The sequence below is a fragment of the Puma concolor genome, chromosome B4 (assembly GCF_028749965.1).
Source record: "Puma concolor isolate L17-30 chromosome B4, mPumCon1.1.hap2, whole genome shotgun sequence".
In the NCBI taxonomy this organism is placed as follows: Eukaryota; Metazoa; Chordata; class Mammalia; order Carnivora; family Felidae; genus Puma; species Puma concolor.
Genome location: NC_141673.1, coordinates 70,781,538 through 70,798,715, shown reverse-complemented (window position 1 = coordinate 70,798,715; position 17,178 = coordinate 70,781,538). Strand labels below are relative to the sequence as shown.

At 37.4% G+C, this 17,178-nt stretch overlaps 1 protein-coding gene across 4 annotated transcripts in view; it reads right to left on the bottom strand.

The window, feature by feature from the left end:
* NELL2 (neural EGFL like 2) overlaps positions 1-17,178 on the bottom strand; it is a 400,719-nt gene that overhangs the window by 167,521 nt on the left and 216,020 nt on the right. For all 4 annotated transcript variants that reach the window (XM_086713602.1, XM_025930858.2, XM_086713604.1 and 1 more), the window contains one exon: positions 15,501-15,629. In XM_086713602.1, coding sequence (XP_086569728.1) covers positions 15,501-15,629 — 129 coding nt within the window. The remainder of the gene's footprint in view (positions 1-15,500; positions 15,630-17,178) is intronic.

Genomic DNA, 17,178 nt, shown 5'->3' with positions numbered 1-17,178 from the left:
CTATATTCTGTATACAAGAGACCCACTTTAGACCTAAAGACACCTTCAGATTGAAAATAAGGGGATGGAGAACCATCTATCATGCTAATGGTCAACAAAAGAAAGCCAGAGTAGCCATACTTATATCAGACAAACTATACTTTAAATCAGAGATTTAAAGATGGGCAGAAGGGCATTATATCATAATCAAGGGGTTTATCCACCAAGAAGCCCTAACAATTGTAAACATTTATGTGCCAAATGTGAAAGCACCCAAATATATAAATCACAAATATAAAGAAACTCATCAATAGTAATACCATAATAGTCAGAGACTTCAACACCCCTCTCACAGAAATGGACAGATCATCTAATCAAAAAATCAACAAGGAAACAATAGCTTTGAATGACACACTGGATCAGATGGACTTAACAGATATATTCAGAACATTTCATCCTAAAGCAGCAGAATATACATTTTTCTCCAGTACACATGGAACGTTCTCCAGGATAGACCATATACTGGGACACAAATCAGCCCTAAGTACAAAAAGATCAACATCATACCATGCATATTTTCAGACCACAATGCTATGAAACTCGAAATCAACCACAAGAAAAAGTTTGGAAAGGTAACAAATACTTGGAGACTGAAGAACATCCTACTAAAGCATGAATGGGCTAACCAAGAAGTTAAAGAGGAAATTGACAAGTATATGGAAGTCAATGAAAATGATAGCACCACAACCCAAAACCTCTGGGACGCAGCAAAGGTGGTCATAAGAGGAAAGTATATAGCAATCCAGGCCTTCCTAAAGAAGGAAGAAAGATCTCAGATATACAACCTAACCTTACACCTTAAGGAGCTGGAAAAAGAACAGCAAATAAAACCCCAAACCAGAAGAAGACAGGAAATAATAAAGATTAGAGGAAAAATTAATGCTATCAAAACCAAAAAAACAGTAGAACAGATCAATGAAACCAGAAGCTGGTTCTTTGAAAGAATTAACAAAATTGATAAACCACTAGCCAGTTGGATCAAAAAGAAAAAGGAAAGGACCCAAATAAATAAAATCAAGAATGAAAGAGAGATCACAATGAACACAGCAGAAATAAAGATAATAATAAGAGAATACTATGAGGAATTATATGCCAAATAAAATGGGCAATCTGGAAGAAATGGACAAATTCCTAGAAATATATACACTACCAAAACTGAAACAGGAAGAAATAGAAAATTTGAACAGACCCATAACCAGTAAGGAAATAGAATTAGTAATCAAAAATGTCCCAAAAAACAAGAGTCCAGGGACAGATGGCTTTCCAGGGGAATTCTACCAAACATTTAAGGAAGAGTTAACACCTATTCTCTCAAAGCTGTTCCAAAGAATAAAAACGGAAGGAAAACTTCCAAACTCTTTCTATGAAGCCAGCATTACCTTGATTCCAAGAACAGAAACAGACCCCACTAAAAAGGAGAACTATAGACAAATTTACCTGATGAACATGGATACAAAAATCCTCAACAAGATATTAGCCAACCGGATCCAACAATACATTAAAAAAACTATTCACCATGACCAAACGGGATTTATACCTGGGATGCAGGGCTGGTTCAACATCTGCAGAACAATTAACGTGATTCATCACATCAATAAAAGAAAGGACAAGAACCATCTGATCCTCTCAATAGATGCAGAGAAAGCATTTGACAAAATGCAGCATCCTTTCTTGATAAAAACCCTCAAGAAAGTAGGGATAGAAGGAGCGTACCTCGAGATCATAGAAGCCATATATGAAAAACCCAACGCTAATATCATCCTCAATGTGGAAAAACTGAGAGCTTTCCCCCTAAGGTCAGGAACAGGATAGGGATGTCCACTCTCGTCACTGTTATTCAACATAGTATTAGAAGTCTTAGCCTCTGAAATCAGACAAAGAAATAAAAGGCATCCAAATCGGCCAGGAGGAGGTCAAACTCTCATTCTTCGCAGATGACAGGATACTCTATATGGAAAACCCTAAAGATTCCACCAAAAAACTTCTAGAACTTATTCATGAATTCCGCAAAGTAGTAGGATATAAAATCAATGCACAGAAATCAGTTGCATTCCTATACACCAACAATGTAGCAACAGAAAGAGAAATCAAGGAATCGATCCCATTTACAGTTGCACAAAAAAACATAAAATACCTAGGAATATTTTGAACTAAAGAGGTGAAAAATCTATACACTGAAAACTGTAGAAAGCTTATGAAAAAAATTGAAGAAGACACACACAAAAAATGGAAAAAGATTCCATGTTCCTGGATAGGAAGAACAAATATTGTTAAAATGTCGATACTACCCAAAGCAATCTACATATTCAATACAAGCCCTATCAAAATAACACCAGCATTCTTCACAGAGCTAGAACAAATAATACTAAAATTTGTATGGAACCAGAAAAGACCCCGAATAGCCAAAGCGATCTTGAAAAAGAAAACCAAAGCAGGAGGCATCACAATCCCAGACTTCAAGCTATACTACAAAGTTGTAATCATCAAGACAGTATGGTACTGGCACAAGAACAGTCACTCAGATCAATGGAACAGAAGAGAGAACCCAGAAATGGACCCACAAACGTATGGCCAACCAGCCTTTGACAAAGCAGGAAAGAATACCCAAGGGAATAAAGACAGTCTCTTCAGCAAGTGGTGCTGGGAAAACTGGACAGCGACACACAGAAGAATGAACCTGGACCACTCTCTTACACCACACACAAAAATAAACTCAAAATGGATGAAAGCCCTAAATGTAAGACAGGAAGCCATCAAAATCCTCGAGGAGAAAGCAGGCAAAAACCTCTTTGACCTTGGCCGCAGCAACTTCTTACTCAACATGTCTCCAGAGGCAAGGGAAACAAAAGCAAAAATGAACTACTGGGACCTCATCAAAATAAAAAGCTTCTGCACAGCAAAGGAAACAATCAGCAAAACTAAAAGGCAACTGACAGAATGGGAGAAGATATTTGCAAATGACACATTAGGTAAAGGGTTAGTATCCAAAATCTATGAAGAACTTATCAAACTCAACACCGAAGAAACAAATAACCCAGTGAAGAAATGGGCAAAAGACATGAATAGACACTTCTTCAAAGAAGACATCCAGATGGCCAACTGACACATGAAAAAATGCTCAACTTCACTCATCATCAGGGAAATACAAATCAAAGCCACAATGAGATACCACCTTACACCTGTCAGAATGGCTAACATTAACAATTAAGGCAACAACAGATGTTGGTGAGGATGCAGAGAAAGAGGATCTCTTTTGCATTGTTGGTGAAAGCATGCTGGTGCAGCCACTCTGGAAAACAGTATGGCGTTTCCTCAAAAAACTAAATATAGAACTACTATACGACCCAGCAATTGCAGTACGAGGCATTTATCCACAGGATACAGGTGTGCTGTTTCAAAGGGACACATGCACCCCCATGTTTATAGCAGCACTATCAACAATAGCCAAAGTATGGAAAGAGCCCAAATATCCATTGATGGATGAATGAATAAAGAAGATGTGGCATATACATACAATGGGGTATTACTCGGCAATCAAAAAGAATGAAATCTTGCCATTTGCAACTACATGGATGGAACTGGAGGGTATTATGCTAAGTGATATTAGTCAGTCATAAAAAGACAAAAATCATATGACTTCACTCATATGAGTGCTTTAAGAGAGAAACCAGATGAACATAAGGGAAGGGAAACAAAATAACATAAAAACAGGGAGGGGGACAAAACAAGAGACTCATAAATATGGAGAACAAACTGAGGGTTATGGGAGGGGTTGTGGGAGGGGGATGGGCTAAATGGGTAAAGGGCCCTAAGGAATCTACTCCTGAAACCATTGTTGCACTATATGCTAACTAATTTGCATGCAAATTAAAAAAAATAAAAAATAAAACAAGTTAAAATTTTTTTTTAAAAATAATAAAAAAATAACAAAGCACAAAACCATCAATCATAATTCTCATTTCCATCTGCATCTGGAAAATGGACATAGACTTTCAATGTTACCTCTACTAGAAAGTTAGCTCCATGAAGGCAGGAGTTTAATCAGTTTTGCTCACAGTTATATGACCAGCACCTGTTCATGGCCTGGCACATAGCATGTGCTCAACACATACTACGAATAAATGAACAATGAACAAAGATTCTCTAAGTGAACTCTAGTGATAGAATCCAATCATGAATCAAAATTCCCCCCAAAAGAGCTTAGAACTCCAACTCCACCTCAGAGGGAAGAAAGTATAGCTAGAGTACAGGGGTAAAAGTGCACCAACTCTGGGGGTCCCAAACAGACCAGAATCTGCTACTCACCCTGACCAAATACAAAGGCAGAGAAAAGAGTCGTGGTGAAACAGGAAAGGACTTTATTTCAGCGAGGCCAACACCAGGAAGACAGTGGACCAATGTCTCAAAGACTGTCTCTGAAATACTGAAAATACTTCCATGTTTATAGAAGGCAAATGAGGGACAAAGGTGGGTAGATATGTGCACATGGGCAGCAAAGGTCAAAGGGATCATTGTCTTGAGGTCAGTCACAGGTAGGGGTCTTGCTGGCTCAGGGAAGTATTTAGTGCTTGCCCTGGTAGTTTTGGTTTCCAGTAGGGGATGATTTGCCCTCAGAGTCTTCCCCCTGTTCCAAGAGACAAGTTAGAAAGAACCCAACTAGTGGGATGCCTGGGTGGCTCTGCTGGTTAAGCTACCAACTGGGGCTCAAGTCATGATCTCACAGCTTGTACATTCAAGAGCCTTGTACATCTCAGAGCTTGGAGCCTGCTTCAGATTCTGTATCTTCCTCTCTCTCAGCCCCTCCCCTGCTTGCTTGCTTGCTCACTCTTTCTCTCTCTCTCTCTCAAAAATAAACATTTAAAAAATTAAAAAAAGAAGTAAAGAATCCAACTTGAAAAGTTTGAGGTCAAAATGGAGGCAGACAGCTGAAGTCCTCTTTTAAAAGTACTTAACCCTATTTAATACATATATGTATCATTAATTGATGGCTGATTCATAATTTGTTCCTTATATAGATAGCTTCCAAAACTCCAACAGACTTATATGAATATTTTTTTAGAGAAGTGCATTCTTTGGGGCAGAAAATCAGTGAAAGTCACAGTGAAAGTTGACAGTGAAAGTCACATAACTATGATGTTTAGTTTCAAAAGGATAGTATATGGCTAGCACTGATTATTTCTTTAACTTATTTTACATGAGAAACTATGGCTAAGAAGAAATTCAGAGGAATTCAATCTTTATTAGGTTTGGTTTTAAAAATTTAAAGTCCTCCCTTCATATCAGAGAGGACCCTGCCTTCAAAGAAAAAAATGCCCTTTTTCTACAATTTATATATCTTAATGATGTTCAAGTTTACAAATGAACAGAAATTGTTTTTGAGTCAGCAAAAGCTGAAATTAAGGATCACAGAGAGTAAATGATGAATGAGCCCAGGACTGCTGCTAATGCAAGTTCAAATTTAGCTGTGTCACTTGATAGTGATTTTCAAGTTTTTCACCAAACTTCTCAATTAGAGAAGGAAAAATTCTTATGAAAAACAACACACAACACACACACACACACACACACACACACACACACACACACACACACACTCACTCACACACTTATCTCCTCAGCATAGTAAATATGGTTTAAATAGATGTTCCATTAAGGCCTAAAAACACTAATGTTTCCATATATGGCCTTCATTATGTTGAGGTATGTTCCCTACAAACCTACTTTGTTGAGGCTTTTTATCATGAGTGGCTGTGGTACTTTGTCAAATGTTTCTTCTGCATCTATTGAAAGAATCATATGTTTCTTACCCTTTCTTTTCTTAATGTGATGTATCACATTGATTGATTTGTGAATATTGAACCACTCTCGCAACCCAGGAATAAATCCCACTTGATGGTGGTGAATGATTTTTTCAATGTATTGTTGGATTCGGTTCGCTAATATTTTGTTGGGGATTTTTCCATCCATGTTCATCAGGGATATTGGCCTGTAGTTCTCTTTTTCAGTGTAGTCTTTTATCTGTTTTTGGTATCAGGGTAATGCTAGCCTCTTAGAATGAATTTGGAAATTTTTCTTTCTTTTCTATTTTTTGGAATACTTTGAAAATAATAGGTATTACTTCTTCTTTATATGTTTGGTAGAATTTGTATGTGAAGCCATCTGACCCTGGACTTTTATTTGTTGGGAGTTTTTTGATTCCTGATTCAATTTCTTTGCTGGTTATCAGTATACCATATTAATTCTGGAAGTTGGTTTATGTGGCAACTTTTTCACTTTGTTAGATGAATAGATGATGCCTTCATATTTGAAAACATCAGAAATGCTTTTGCTCCTCTCATTTTTGTTGTTGTTAATTTGTAACTGTGATGGTTAATTTTATTTGTTTACCCCAGTGAGCCTTAGGATGACCAGATATTTGGTCAAACTTTATTCTGGGTGTGTTGGTGAGGGTGCCTAGGGATGAGATTAACATTTGAATTGGTGCACTGAGTAAAGCAGATTGCCTCCCTAATGTGAGCTTAAGTGGGTGGGCATCATCCAATCAACTGAAGATCTGAATGGCTGAGTAAGAAGGAAATATTGACTGCCTGATTGTGAGCTGGGATACTGGTCTTCTCTTGCCCTTGAAGTGGAATTTACACCATTGGTTCTCGTGGTTCTCAGTTCTTTGGACTTGGACCAAAATATGCCATGGACTCTCCAGATACCCAGATTGCTGACTTGTGGATCTTGGGATCTTCTCAGCCTACTTGAGCCAATTCGTTATAATCAATCAATCTCTCTCAATCAATCAACCTTTCTCTCAGTCCATATATGTCCTATTGGTTGTTTTCCTGGAGAATCCTGATTAATACAGTAACCTCAGGCTTTTTTTAGTTTAAGAAACTCTACCATAACACACCACAGAGAGTACATCATTAGCCATAATTTTGAAAGCTACAGTGTCTATGAGAATTCCCTAATTAATCCCATAGGGCTCAGCCCTCTGGTTATTTATCCCCACTCTGTTAACAGGCCTCCCCTTAACTCCAGTGGGGACTTGTGTGCAGGCTTTACAATCAGAGAATTAAGCTCATTCTGCATCTTTCCCTTCTTATCTCTTGGAGCAACTCTGTGGGGCTATCTCTCGTCTTATTCTTAAAAATATCCTCTCAGATTGGCTCTATATTCCACAGTTAATGATATGCAGATACTAGCTATGTCAGGAATTCACAGTAAATGAATTATTTGTGAAGTGGTAATAAGCTGAGAAAGAGAAAAAAAAGGAAGGAAGGAAAGAAAGAAGGACACAGGGAGAGAGGGAGGGGAAGGACAGGAGGGAAAGAAAGTCTGTTTTCCCATTGTCTTCCTATGTGGGTTATTTACAGGGTCTCAGCTCATTACAAACTTTCTAATGCCATTGAACTGCTTTCTGGATGGAGTACAGATTTTTTTTCCTTTTCAGAAACATTCAATGTGTAAGCCAGTTAGCTACTTTTAAAAAATGTCTCTCTAAAGAAAAATCTATATGCTATTATTATTTACAAAAATAAGAATTAGATTAGGTATCTAATAAGTAAATTAAAAGCAGTAAAAATTGGGGAGCCTGGATGGGTCAGTAGGTTAAGCTTCAGAGTCTTGATATTGGCTCAGGTTGTGATCCCCTGGTCCTCTCTCTCTCTGCCCTTCCCCAGCTCCTAATTGCATGGGCGGGCACTCTCTCTCTCTCAAAATATATAAATAAACTTTTTTTCTAAAAGTAGTAAAATTTTAAAAACACTAAATCTGTAGATACATGATATGAATTTGAACCCTGGGCTTACTGTTTGCTGTGTGGGTAAATGATTTGGGGCAAACCATTTGATTTCCTAGTTCTTTAATTTTCTTCACCCCAAAACAAGATGTTATAGAAATGCCTGCCTGCATCATAGGACCGCTGGAAGAAATCAGATGCTGTATCTATAAAGCATATTAAGTGTCTCTTAAGAATCATATGGTTATTAGTAGCAGGTGGTGCTTTTTATTATAGCCCCACTGACAAACAATAGAAGAAAGAAGAATACAAAATAGAAAAGAATAGAGAAATTACTTGTGTTCATTAACAGTTATGCTCACATTACTTCGCACATGGGTTAGAATCTCCAAAAATACAGAACAAGAAAAAAGGTAGAAGAGGTATCATTAGCCAAAGGATTGCATTAAAAAGACAGGAATGAGATGAGACGAGATAGTGTTTGATGTAACAGGTGGAAAGAAAAGAAGAAAAGATCTAAATATAACTTATAATTTATGTTTGAAGGTGTGCCATGCCTGGCACATAGCAGGCACTAAACAAATGTTTATTAAGATTCTAATCTCCACATTCCAGTGGCATTTAAATTAAGTACCTTCTACCTGCCAGACGTGTAATGTTCAAGTGACTTGGTTTGCACATTTTAGATAGAATTAAAATCTTAAGTAAAAATTTAGAGTGTACAGTGAAAGCAAGATAGAGAGAGGGAAATTTCTGGGATTTGTGGTCCTTTTACTATCCATATATCAGTGCACATATAATTTAACAAATAGCAAGTGTTCTAAATGAATGAATTCCTTTTCTTGCACTACTCAATTTTTATTTTTAAAAATTTTTTTCAACGTTTATTTATTTTTGGGACAGAGAGAGACAGAGCATGAGTGGGGGAGGGGCAGAGAGAGAGGGAGACACAGAATCGGAAACAGGCTCCAGGCTCCGAGCCATCAGCCCAGAGCCCGACGCGGGGCTCGAACTCACGGACCGCGAGATCGTGACCTGGCTGAAGTCGGACGCTTAACCGACTGCGCCACCCAGGCGCCCCTCAATTTTTAAAGGCCAAAACATACCAATTTAAAACAACTGAATTCCTTTTTACCTATAAAAATCAATATGACATTAGCCTTTCCTATGCAATATAAGCATAATCCAGTAAGTTCAATGCTTGTCCTCAATAATTCTTTAGTGGTGGGGTAGCCTAAAGGTGCCCATCTGTTCAGCATATCTAAGCATTTCAAAACCATTAACAAACAAATATTTCTTAAACTCTACGTTGTCTATCTCTATTTTAGAAGTTTAGAGGAATTCAAGGAAAATAAAACAGTTTATGACCACAAGACACTTATAGGTGGGAGACCTATATATACAGGCATACATGTATCAGTCCTTTAATAAACTGTATAGTGTATAAGAAAGTATATTACAATGGGACAATTGGATATAAACCAGTACAGAACAAGGTATTCATTCTTTGGTCAGAAAAAATTTTAAAAAATAGATTTGAGAAATTAAATCTTTGTACTTAATTCATCACGAAAGTCTTCAGAAAGAAAATAAAACATAAGTAGTCTGGAAGGATAATTAAATCATGAAGTATTAGACCAAAAAGCAAAAGGTATTTCTGCCAGATTATAGAAATTTGCTATAACTACCATAATAAAGTACCACAAACTGGTGGCTTAAGCAACAGAGATTTATTGTCTCACAATTCTGCAGGCTAATAGACCAGAATCAAGGTGTTGGAGGGATGGTTCTTTTCTTAAGGCTGTGAAGGACAATTTATTCCATGCCCCTTGCTTACTTTCTGGGGCTTTCCTGGAAATCTTTCGTGTTCTTCAGTTTGTAGATGCATCACTCCAATCTCTACCTTCATGCTCACATGACATTATCCCCCTATGTCTGGGTCTACATTTTCCCATTTTATAAGGACAACAGTCATACTGGAGTAGGACCTCACCCTTTTCCACTATGACTTCATCTTAACTAATTACACTTGTTAACAGTTCCATTTCCAAATAAGGTCACTTTCTGAGGTACTGTGTGTTCAAACTTCACCATCTGAATTTTAGGGACACAGTTCAATTCCTAACACAGATGAACCATTCTGAGCCAAGTAATTGATTAAATAGCTCTAGGTGACTTGCTAAGGCTTAATGGATGAAAAACTGAAAGGCCAGACAACAGAGAACCTTGGAGCCTTCAGGCAACAGAGAACCGTGGAACCTTAGCAAAGGAGCTTGACGTGCTGAACTGGAAGGCACTGTGGGCTCTCAAAGAAAAGAAATGGTGTTTTGTAAACGTTAATCTGGAGAATGGGTCCTGGCTGGGTCAGGAGGGAGTGAGACACTAAAGACAGAATAACTAAGTAGAGGGTGACAGGAAGTAAAAAATATCTGGCAGCAGCAGTCAGAATGAAAGAGATTAAATGAATCCAAGAGAAAGTGGCCTATCAATAAGAGATTATTCCTCTAGGGAGTTCAGATTATACCAAACAATCGCCTATATTCTCATTAATCTGAGTACTTAGTAAGACATCAATTACTGATTTCAGTAATTACAGGTGATATGCAACTATATGAATGACTCACTTGTACAAAATTAATTTCCTGTTCTTGTGTAATGCCAAAGGCTTGGAGAGCAACAACGCCAGCCAACTGTTTAAGGAGTTTGGGAATCCAGAAAAAGCTTCTTCAACATAACGCACTATTGGGTTGACACAATGTAATCCCTGGCAACTATCATGCACCGAAGAGAAAAAGTTAGCAAATGAATGACTTCTGAAGACACTATCTAAAATGGAATGCCAAGGTGGTCCTAACACAATAGTGAATAATGGAATGTCAAGAAGGAAGATATAGTCAAAACATCAAAAGCTCCTATAATTTTCATTTTAGAATGAAGACATGTAGCAAAGAACCATTCTGGAAAACATGATGGCCAGACTAATTTTTGACAACTCTTTCAGATTATATGTACTGACAAGAGATGAAGTGAAGGGTAAGTACTGAAATTTTACTAAGAATCTAAAGCAAATGAGGGACATTGAATGGATGGAATTGAATACGTAATTTTTAAAAGAAACATGGTAAACATATATATAGCTTATAAGAAATATAAAGGAGGCCAACATACTTCTGAATATTTTATATCCATTATATCTAAAAGGTGGGCAAGACATCCAATCATAAAATCCTAATATTAAACCATGTTTATAAATACCTAAGGCATTTTGAAACTCATTCATGAACAACAGGTTATCATCTACATGGCTGAGATACTGGAGGTAAAGGAGAGACAGAACTTAAAAGGAAAAAAAGAAGACAGGGAAGAAAAATGCTTCTTTAGCCCTACTTCCTTTAAGCTACTGCTCTCTTCCTCCTTCCCTTCATAAGAAAACATCTAGAAGGAGTTCTGTCCCTTCATCAGATACATTTCTTCCCATTATGCAATATTCAATGTGCTCCCAATTGGCTTGTGTCCTCACTTTTGCACCCAATTTAGCTATTGCTCTTGTCCTCAATGTCATCCATAAAGTTCCATGCAAAGGACATCTCTCAGTCTTCATCTTTATTGATCTCTAAGCAGCATTCCACTTTCTTCTTGAAATTCTCTCTGTCTCTTGGTTCCTATAACACCACCTTCTCTTTTCTCTCCTCCTACATTTCAGCCACAATTCTGCTGTCTCCATCACCAAATCATGTTTTCTATAAAATGCTCAAAGTCTGGAGTTTTCAAAAACTCCCCAGGCAATTTCTTGCAGTTCTTCAGCTACCATTTATATGCCAAAGAATCCCAAATTTTTTTTTTTTTTATAATTTTTTTTTCCAACGTTTATTTATTTTTGGGACAGAGAGAGACAGAGCATGAACGGGGGAGGGGCAGAGAGAGAGGGAGACACAGAATCGGAAACAGGCTCCGAGCCATCAGCCCAGAGCCCGACGCGGGGCTCGAACTCACGGACCGCGAGATCGTGACCTGGCTGAAGTCGGACGCTTAACCGACTGCGCCACCCAGGCGCCCCAAGAATCCCAAATTTTATGTACAACTTAAACTTCTCTGAACTCCATATCCAAGTATATTCAACAGGGTACTCAGCTGTGATGTTCCATAGGTACCACAACGCAACCTGGTGATTTTCCCACCCAGTCTGTTTCCTAAGTAAGTAGCACCACCATCTGCCTGTTACTCAGGCAAAGAAGCCTAGGTAGCAACCTTGAAACCTCTCTCCTCCTCATCTCCTGTCACCCATTAACCAGCAGGACTAGTTTTACCTCACAAATGATCTCAAACGCATCCACATCTCCATTTCCATTTTTAATGCAAGCCACCACTGTCTCTCATTCACTAGTTTCCCATAACCACTGGTTTCCCACATCCAGTCTTACCTCCATTCAGCCTAAAGCTGAAGTGATTTATTTAAAACACAAATGTGATCAAGGCACTTCACTCCTTAAAAACTTTCATTGCCTACCCCTTTGTTCTTAACATGAAACCCTTATTTAGTCCTTACTGTGCCCTTCAAGGCCATGCTGCCCTTCATCCATTTCATCAGGCACCTCTCCCTTTGCTCTCTGCCTTCTATCAATTCTTACAAAGTGTTTCTCACCACCTGGAGGCCTGGAGGCCTGCTGAGTCCTCTACTTGGCAAATTCCCTTCTTTCCCATCCTTACTTCTATGCCTAGCTGATGTTTACTTAATCTTTAGATTTCGGAAACAAACAAACAAACAAACAAACAATTTTCCTCAAGCACTCCCACCCACCCAGATCAGACTCTTGTTAACCTATTTCTCTTTCAGGGCATTTGCCATATGTGAAATTAAATGCTCTTTGGTGTAATGAACTGGATGTTATATTTCTTGACTGAGATAATATCAGTTATGTATGTCTTATTTACTGTTTCACCTCTAGTGTAGCCTTGAACAAAGAAAGCATTCAATAAATGTTTGCCAAATGAACAAATGAACTCCAACATTTAACAGCGCTATTTTAAACCTGATAAGTAAACTGTGGTAAAAATCAATAATCTCAATTACAGTTTTACCATTAAAACAACCCTACAGATTTAATAAACATAATGTATATCACTTACAAATTATTACTTGCTTATTTTTGTATATAATCATAAATCTAATTTCTTAGAGGACCAGAATTCTGTAGACCATCTGATAGACAACATGAACCATTGCATAATTTTTAAATGTTGCTTCTAAGAAGTCAAATATCCTTAAAGTTAACAACAATAACAGAATGAAAAGGAAAACCAAATTTGATCAAAATACTGGAAAAAACCTCTTAACGTGAATAATGAAAGATACAATATTAAAAGTCTTCATCATGAAAAATTCAAGATCTCTGTAATAAACCAAGTTTTTCCATCATTTTCTTAACTTTTGAAGATTTTTATCTTTAAATGACAAAGAAATAATGTGAAGAAATTTACAAACCATCTTTCAGTATGATCCATTCAGAATGCAAAGTAGCTGCTCATTTGTGCTATACATTTATACATAACAATGATAAAAACCCATTTTCAATAGGTTGCATTAAAAAGTTATTTAATCTAAATCTCTGCCCTCTTCTCTTAAACTCTTTCCTGTCTCAATAAACAGCAACGTCATCCATGTGTTGTTCAAACTCCTTTAATCCCTCCTCAATTCTCCTCCACAATAAACTATCTGCAAGTACTGTTGGCTCTATTTTCAAAACAACACCAAGAACACGCTTCCTCCTCTTTATCTCCCTTATCATTTTCTTAATCCAGACCACCAACATCTTTGCCTAAACTACTGCAAAAGCCTCCCAACTGGTCTTCCTATTTATGTCTCTTTCTCCCCACCATATTTAACCCATGATCTACAATTTAGTTAATTTAAGGCACTGCAGCCAGAGCCATCCTTTTCAATACAAGTATATCACTCCCCTATTTGAGATGAACCTAAAATCCTTACAAGCCTCCCTAAAATACCTGGCCCCTACTTCATTCTTCGATTGCATCTTAACTGACTCCTCTGCTGCATCACATTATCCTTTCTTTCAGTTTCTAGAACATCCAAGATAGTTCCCACTTAGGGGTTTTCTACTTGCTATTGCTCCTGCTTGAAATGCTCTGTTCCAGATCTTTCTATGCTGTTTCCTTATCATCAAATCTCAAGTCAACTGTCAACTCATCTCCATCAACCCCATAGACTTTCCCTGACCATCTCATCTAAATTAACCCCCAATCATTCTCTATCACATCATCCTGTTTCATTTTATTCCTATTATTTGTTACTACCTGAAACTGCCTTCTCTATTTCTATGGTTACCACTTATTCTCTGTCTTCCCCCTAGAATGTGAGATCTGAAAACAGGAAACTTCTCAGTCTTATTCACTATTCACTACCCAGTACCTAGAAAAGTGCTTGGTATACAATAGGTGCTCACTAAATCTTTATTACATGAGTGCACATACTTAACCACAACAACAAAAGCAGAAGCTCAAAATAAAAATAATGATCAGAAAATTAAGATCCAGAAAGAGGTATCACATGAATTTATATCATGTGGTTTCATGTTACACATTTTGACAGTATCAGTGGGGCTTATTACATGTTAGAGATCTCAAATATTATAATGAAAATACACTACTAAGTTTCAAAATGAGCATTTTTTTAAAAATCTGCATCATAAATGGAGAAGGAAAGACCTATCTTTCAGCAAAAATATAATGGTCTCTTTTGGACTGAATCAGAAGCATTTAAAGAAATACTTTGGAAAAAAAAGGTCAATTTTAAAAATAAATACCAACTTTTAAGGCAGAGAAAATCTATTGAAAGCTAAGAGAAACACCAGAAATTGGTTTCCCAAGGGCCAATAAATCATCGTGTAGCTAAACAGAGGCTGGCAAGTTTATACCTTAGAGGTTTTCTCTCTCCAAGGACCAATGGCACATTCTTGACATTTGGAAAGGATAAGTCTAGAACCCTCCAAATGTCCAAACACCACTGTGTCAGTGTTCTTACTTGCAAGACCCACTAGCTAGTCACATATTTAATGAGAATCATCTAAATCTGTGCCTCAGGGAAGTAATAAATTACTATATCTCATGGACTTCCAGGGTCTTTCCTGAACAGTATTTGTGAATGTCAAGGGCCTCCTCACAGTATCTGGACTGTTTCCATGAGAGAATAAACTACCGTGGATATTAGTTTAAGATTCTAAAAAAATAACTAGGAATCTATTTACTCCACTGGAGCTATTTACTAAATACCACGGAGCATTAATACAACCACTGAGATTACTCACAGTAGCAAACAAAGATAGCAGTGGTACTTTATCTTCCTGTTAATTGATTGCTTTTGTTCAACAACATTGGAAAAATCTGACTACAATTCTAACTGCAAGCCACAGTAATCATGTCAATATGTGAACTATCTGAATATCTAATTATGAAAAAAGAAAGGCAATTTCACAGTGGAAGTATTATTTTAATTCAAGAAACCAGCCATATAACTTATTAGTCTGACATATAGCAGATAGCTAAAAAACTTTAATTTGAAAGATAATTATTTTTAGCTGATTAATATGCTTCAAATTAAATTCACTGCTTTTAATGGGCCCATCAACTTGACAACCTGGGAAATTAATAAATTTTGCATGCAGTAATCCTAGGAAATTTAAACAGCTGAGCTACACATCATTACAAGGATTACCTTCACAGTAGGCATTGTCCTCTCGAAGAGCCCTAAAACCATCTCGACAGCTACAAACGGCCCTGTCATTCAGATTTCTGCAGACAGAATTCTCCATGCAGTTATGCCTTTCAGAACAAAAGTCATAACCTACAAGAAAAAAGAATCTTATTAAGGTAAATGAAAATATGACAAAATGAATAAATTTTGCTGACTAAATACTCCCTTTGATTTAGAAGCCATTTTTCCCTAAATTATTTTTTAAATTGATACCTTCATCCATTGTTAGAGAACTACATGCTATGTGTACTAAAAGGTGTTTATGTTTAACTCAGGTGTTTCCTACTTCAAGTTAATTCTGTCTCCTATGTCTTCCTTCTGACTTTAGGTTTTCTAGTCCCTGATATTTGAAGTATAGCCCTCCAAATATCTGGAACAAAGAGAGATCCATGGAGTCCAAAATGAAGATTTACAATATAAAAGACAACTCAGGAGGTGCCTGGGTGGCTTAGTTGGTTAAGTGTCCAACTCTTTGTTTCTGCTCAGGTCATAATCTCATGTTTTGTGAGTTCGAGCCCCACATCAAGCTCCGTGCTGTGCGGAGCCTGCTTGAGATTTTCTCTCTCCCTCTCTATCTCTGCCCTTCCCCCTCTCACTGTCTCTGTCTCTCTCTTAAAAATAAATGTATAGGGGCGCCTGGGTGGCGCAGTCGGTTAAGCGTCCGACTTCAGCCAGGTCACGATCTCGCGCTCCGTGAGTTCGAGCCCCGCGTCGGGCTCTGGGCTGATGGCTCAGAGCCTGGAGCCTGTTTCCGATTCTGTGTCTCCCTCTCTCTCTGCCCCTCCCCCGTTCATGCTCTGTCTCTCTCTGTCCCAAAAATAAATAAATGTTGAAAAAAAAAAATTAAAAAAAAAAAAAATAAATAAATAAATGTATAAACTTAAAAAAAAGATAATTCAGTGAGAAAGTAATCTGTGAATTAGAAGTTGAACATTATCAGTACTATGGATAATACAGCCCTGGGCCGGATGAAATATGAACATTGTGTACTTAAGAAATGAAACAGCCTGACATCCTTTAAAAAAAAATTGTAAATGTATCAAAAATGAAAATTATATCACTTTAATTGTCTCTGGAAATCTGCAAGGCAGAGGATGTCCACTCAAAAGAAGGGGAAAAAATTATGAATTACAAAGATTTCACAGATTCCAGAGTCTTTATGAGAGGATGGAAAAAACCGGAACATTTTATAAACAGTGGTACCAGTCACATATAATTTCTTAGGATCTCTTCTGCCTGTGTGAATCCCTTGTTCAAAGATCTAAGATGCTGAAATGAAAAGTTTAAACACTGGACTCCATACTAAATGGAAATTACATGATTGTACATCATTCAAACAATTTTCCAATTGCCTGATGCATAAGTTATCTATCTCATTTTACACTGTCTAATGAATTACAATTTCAGTCCATGTACAGAAGAAAAGAGGACTAGAAAAATGTATTTCATGTAGCTCAGAATAAACTCATCTGCTCACATATAGTCAGGGAAAAACTTTTCACCTGAGCCAATCATGAAGCTCAAAGTTCTACACTGGCCCATCTTACTTGTAACCAAATTACCATAGAAGGCTGTGATTCAGTGAAAGGGTGGGACTAAATAGTACCACAGCCAGCAGCATACTCTGGCACAGTGCTGT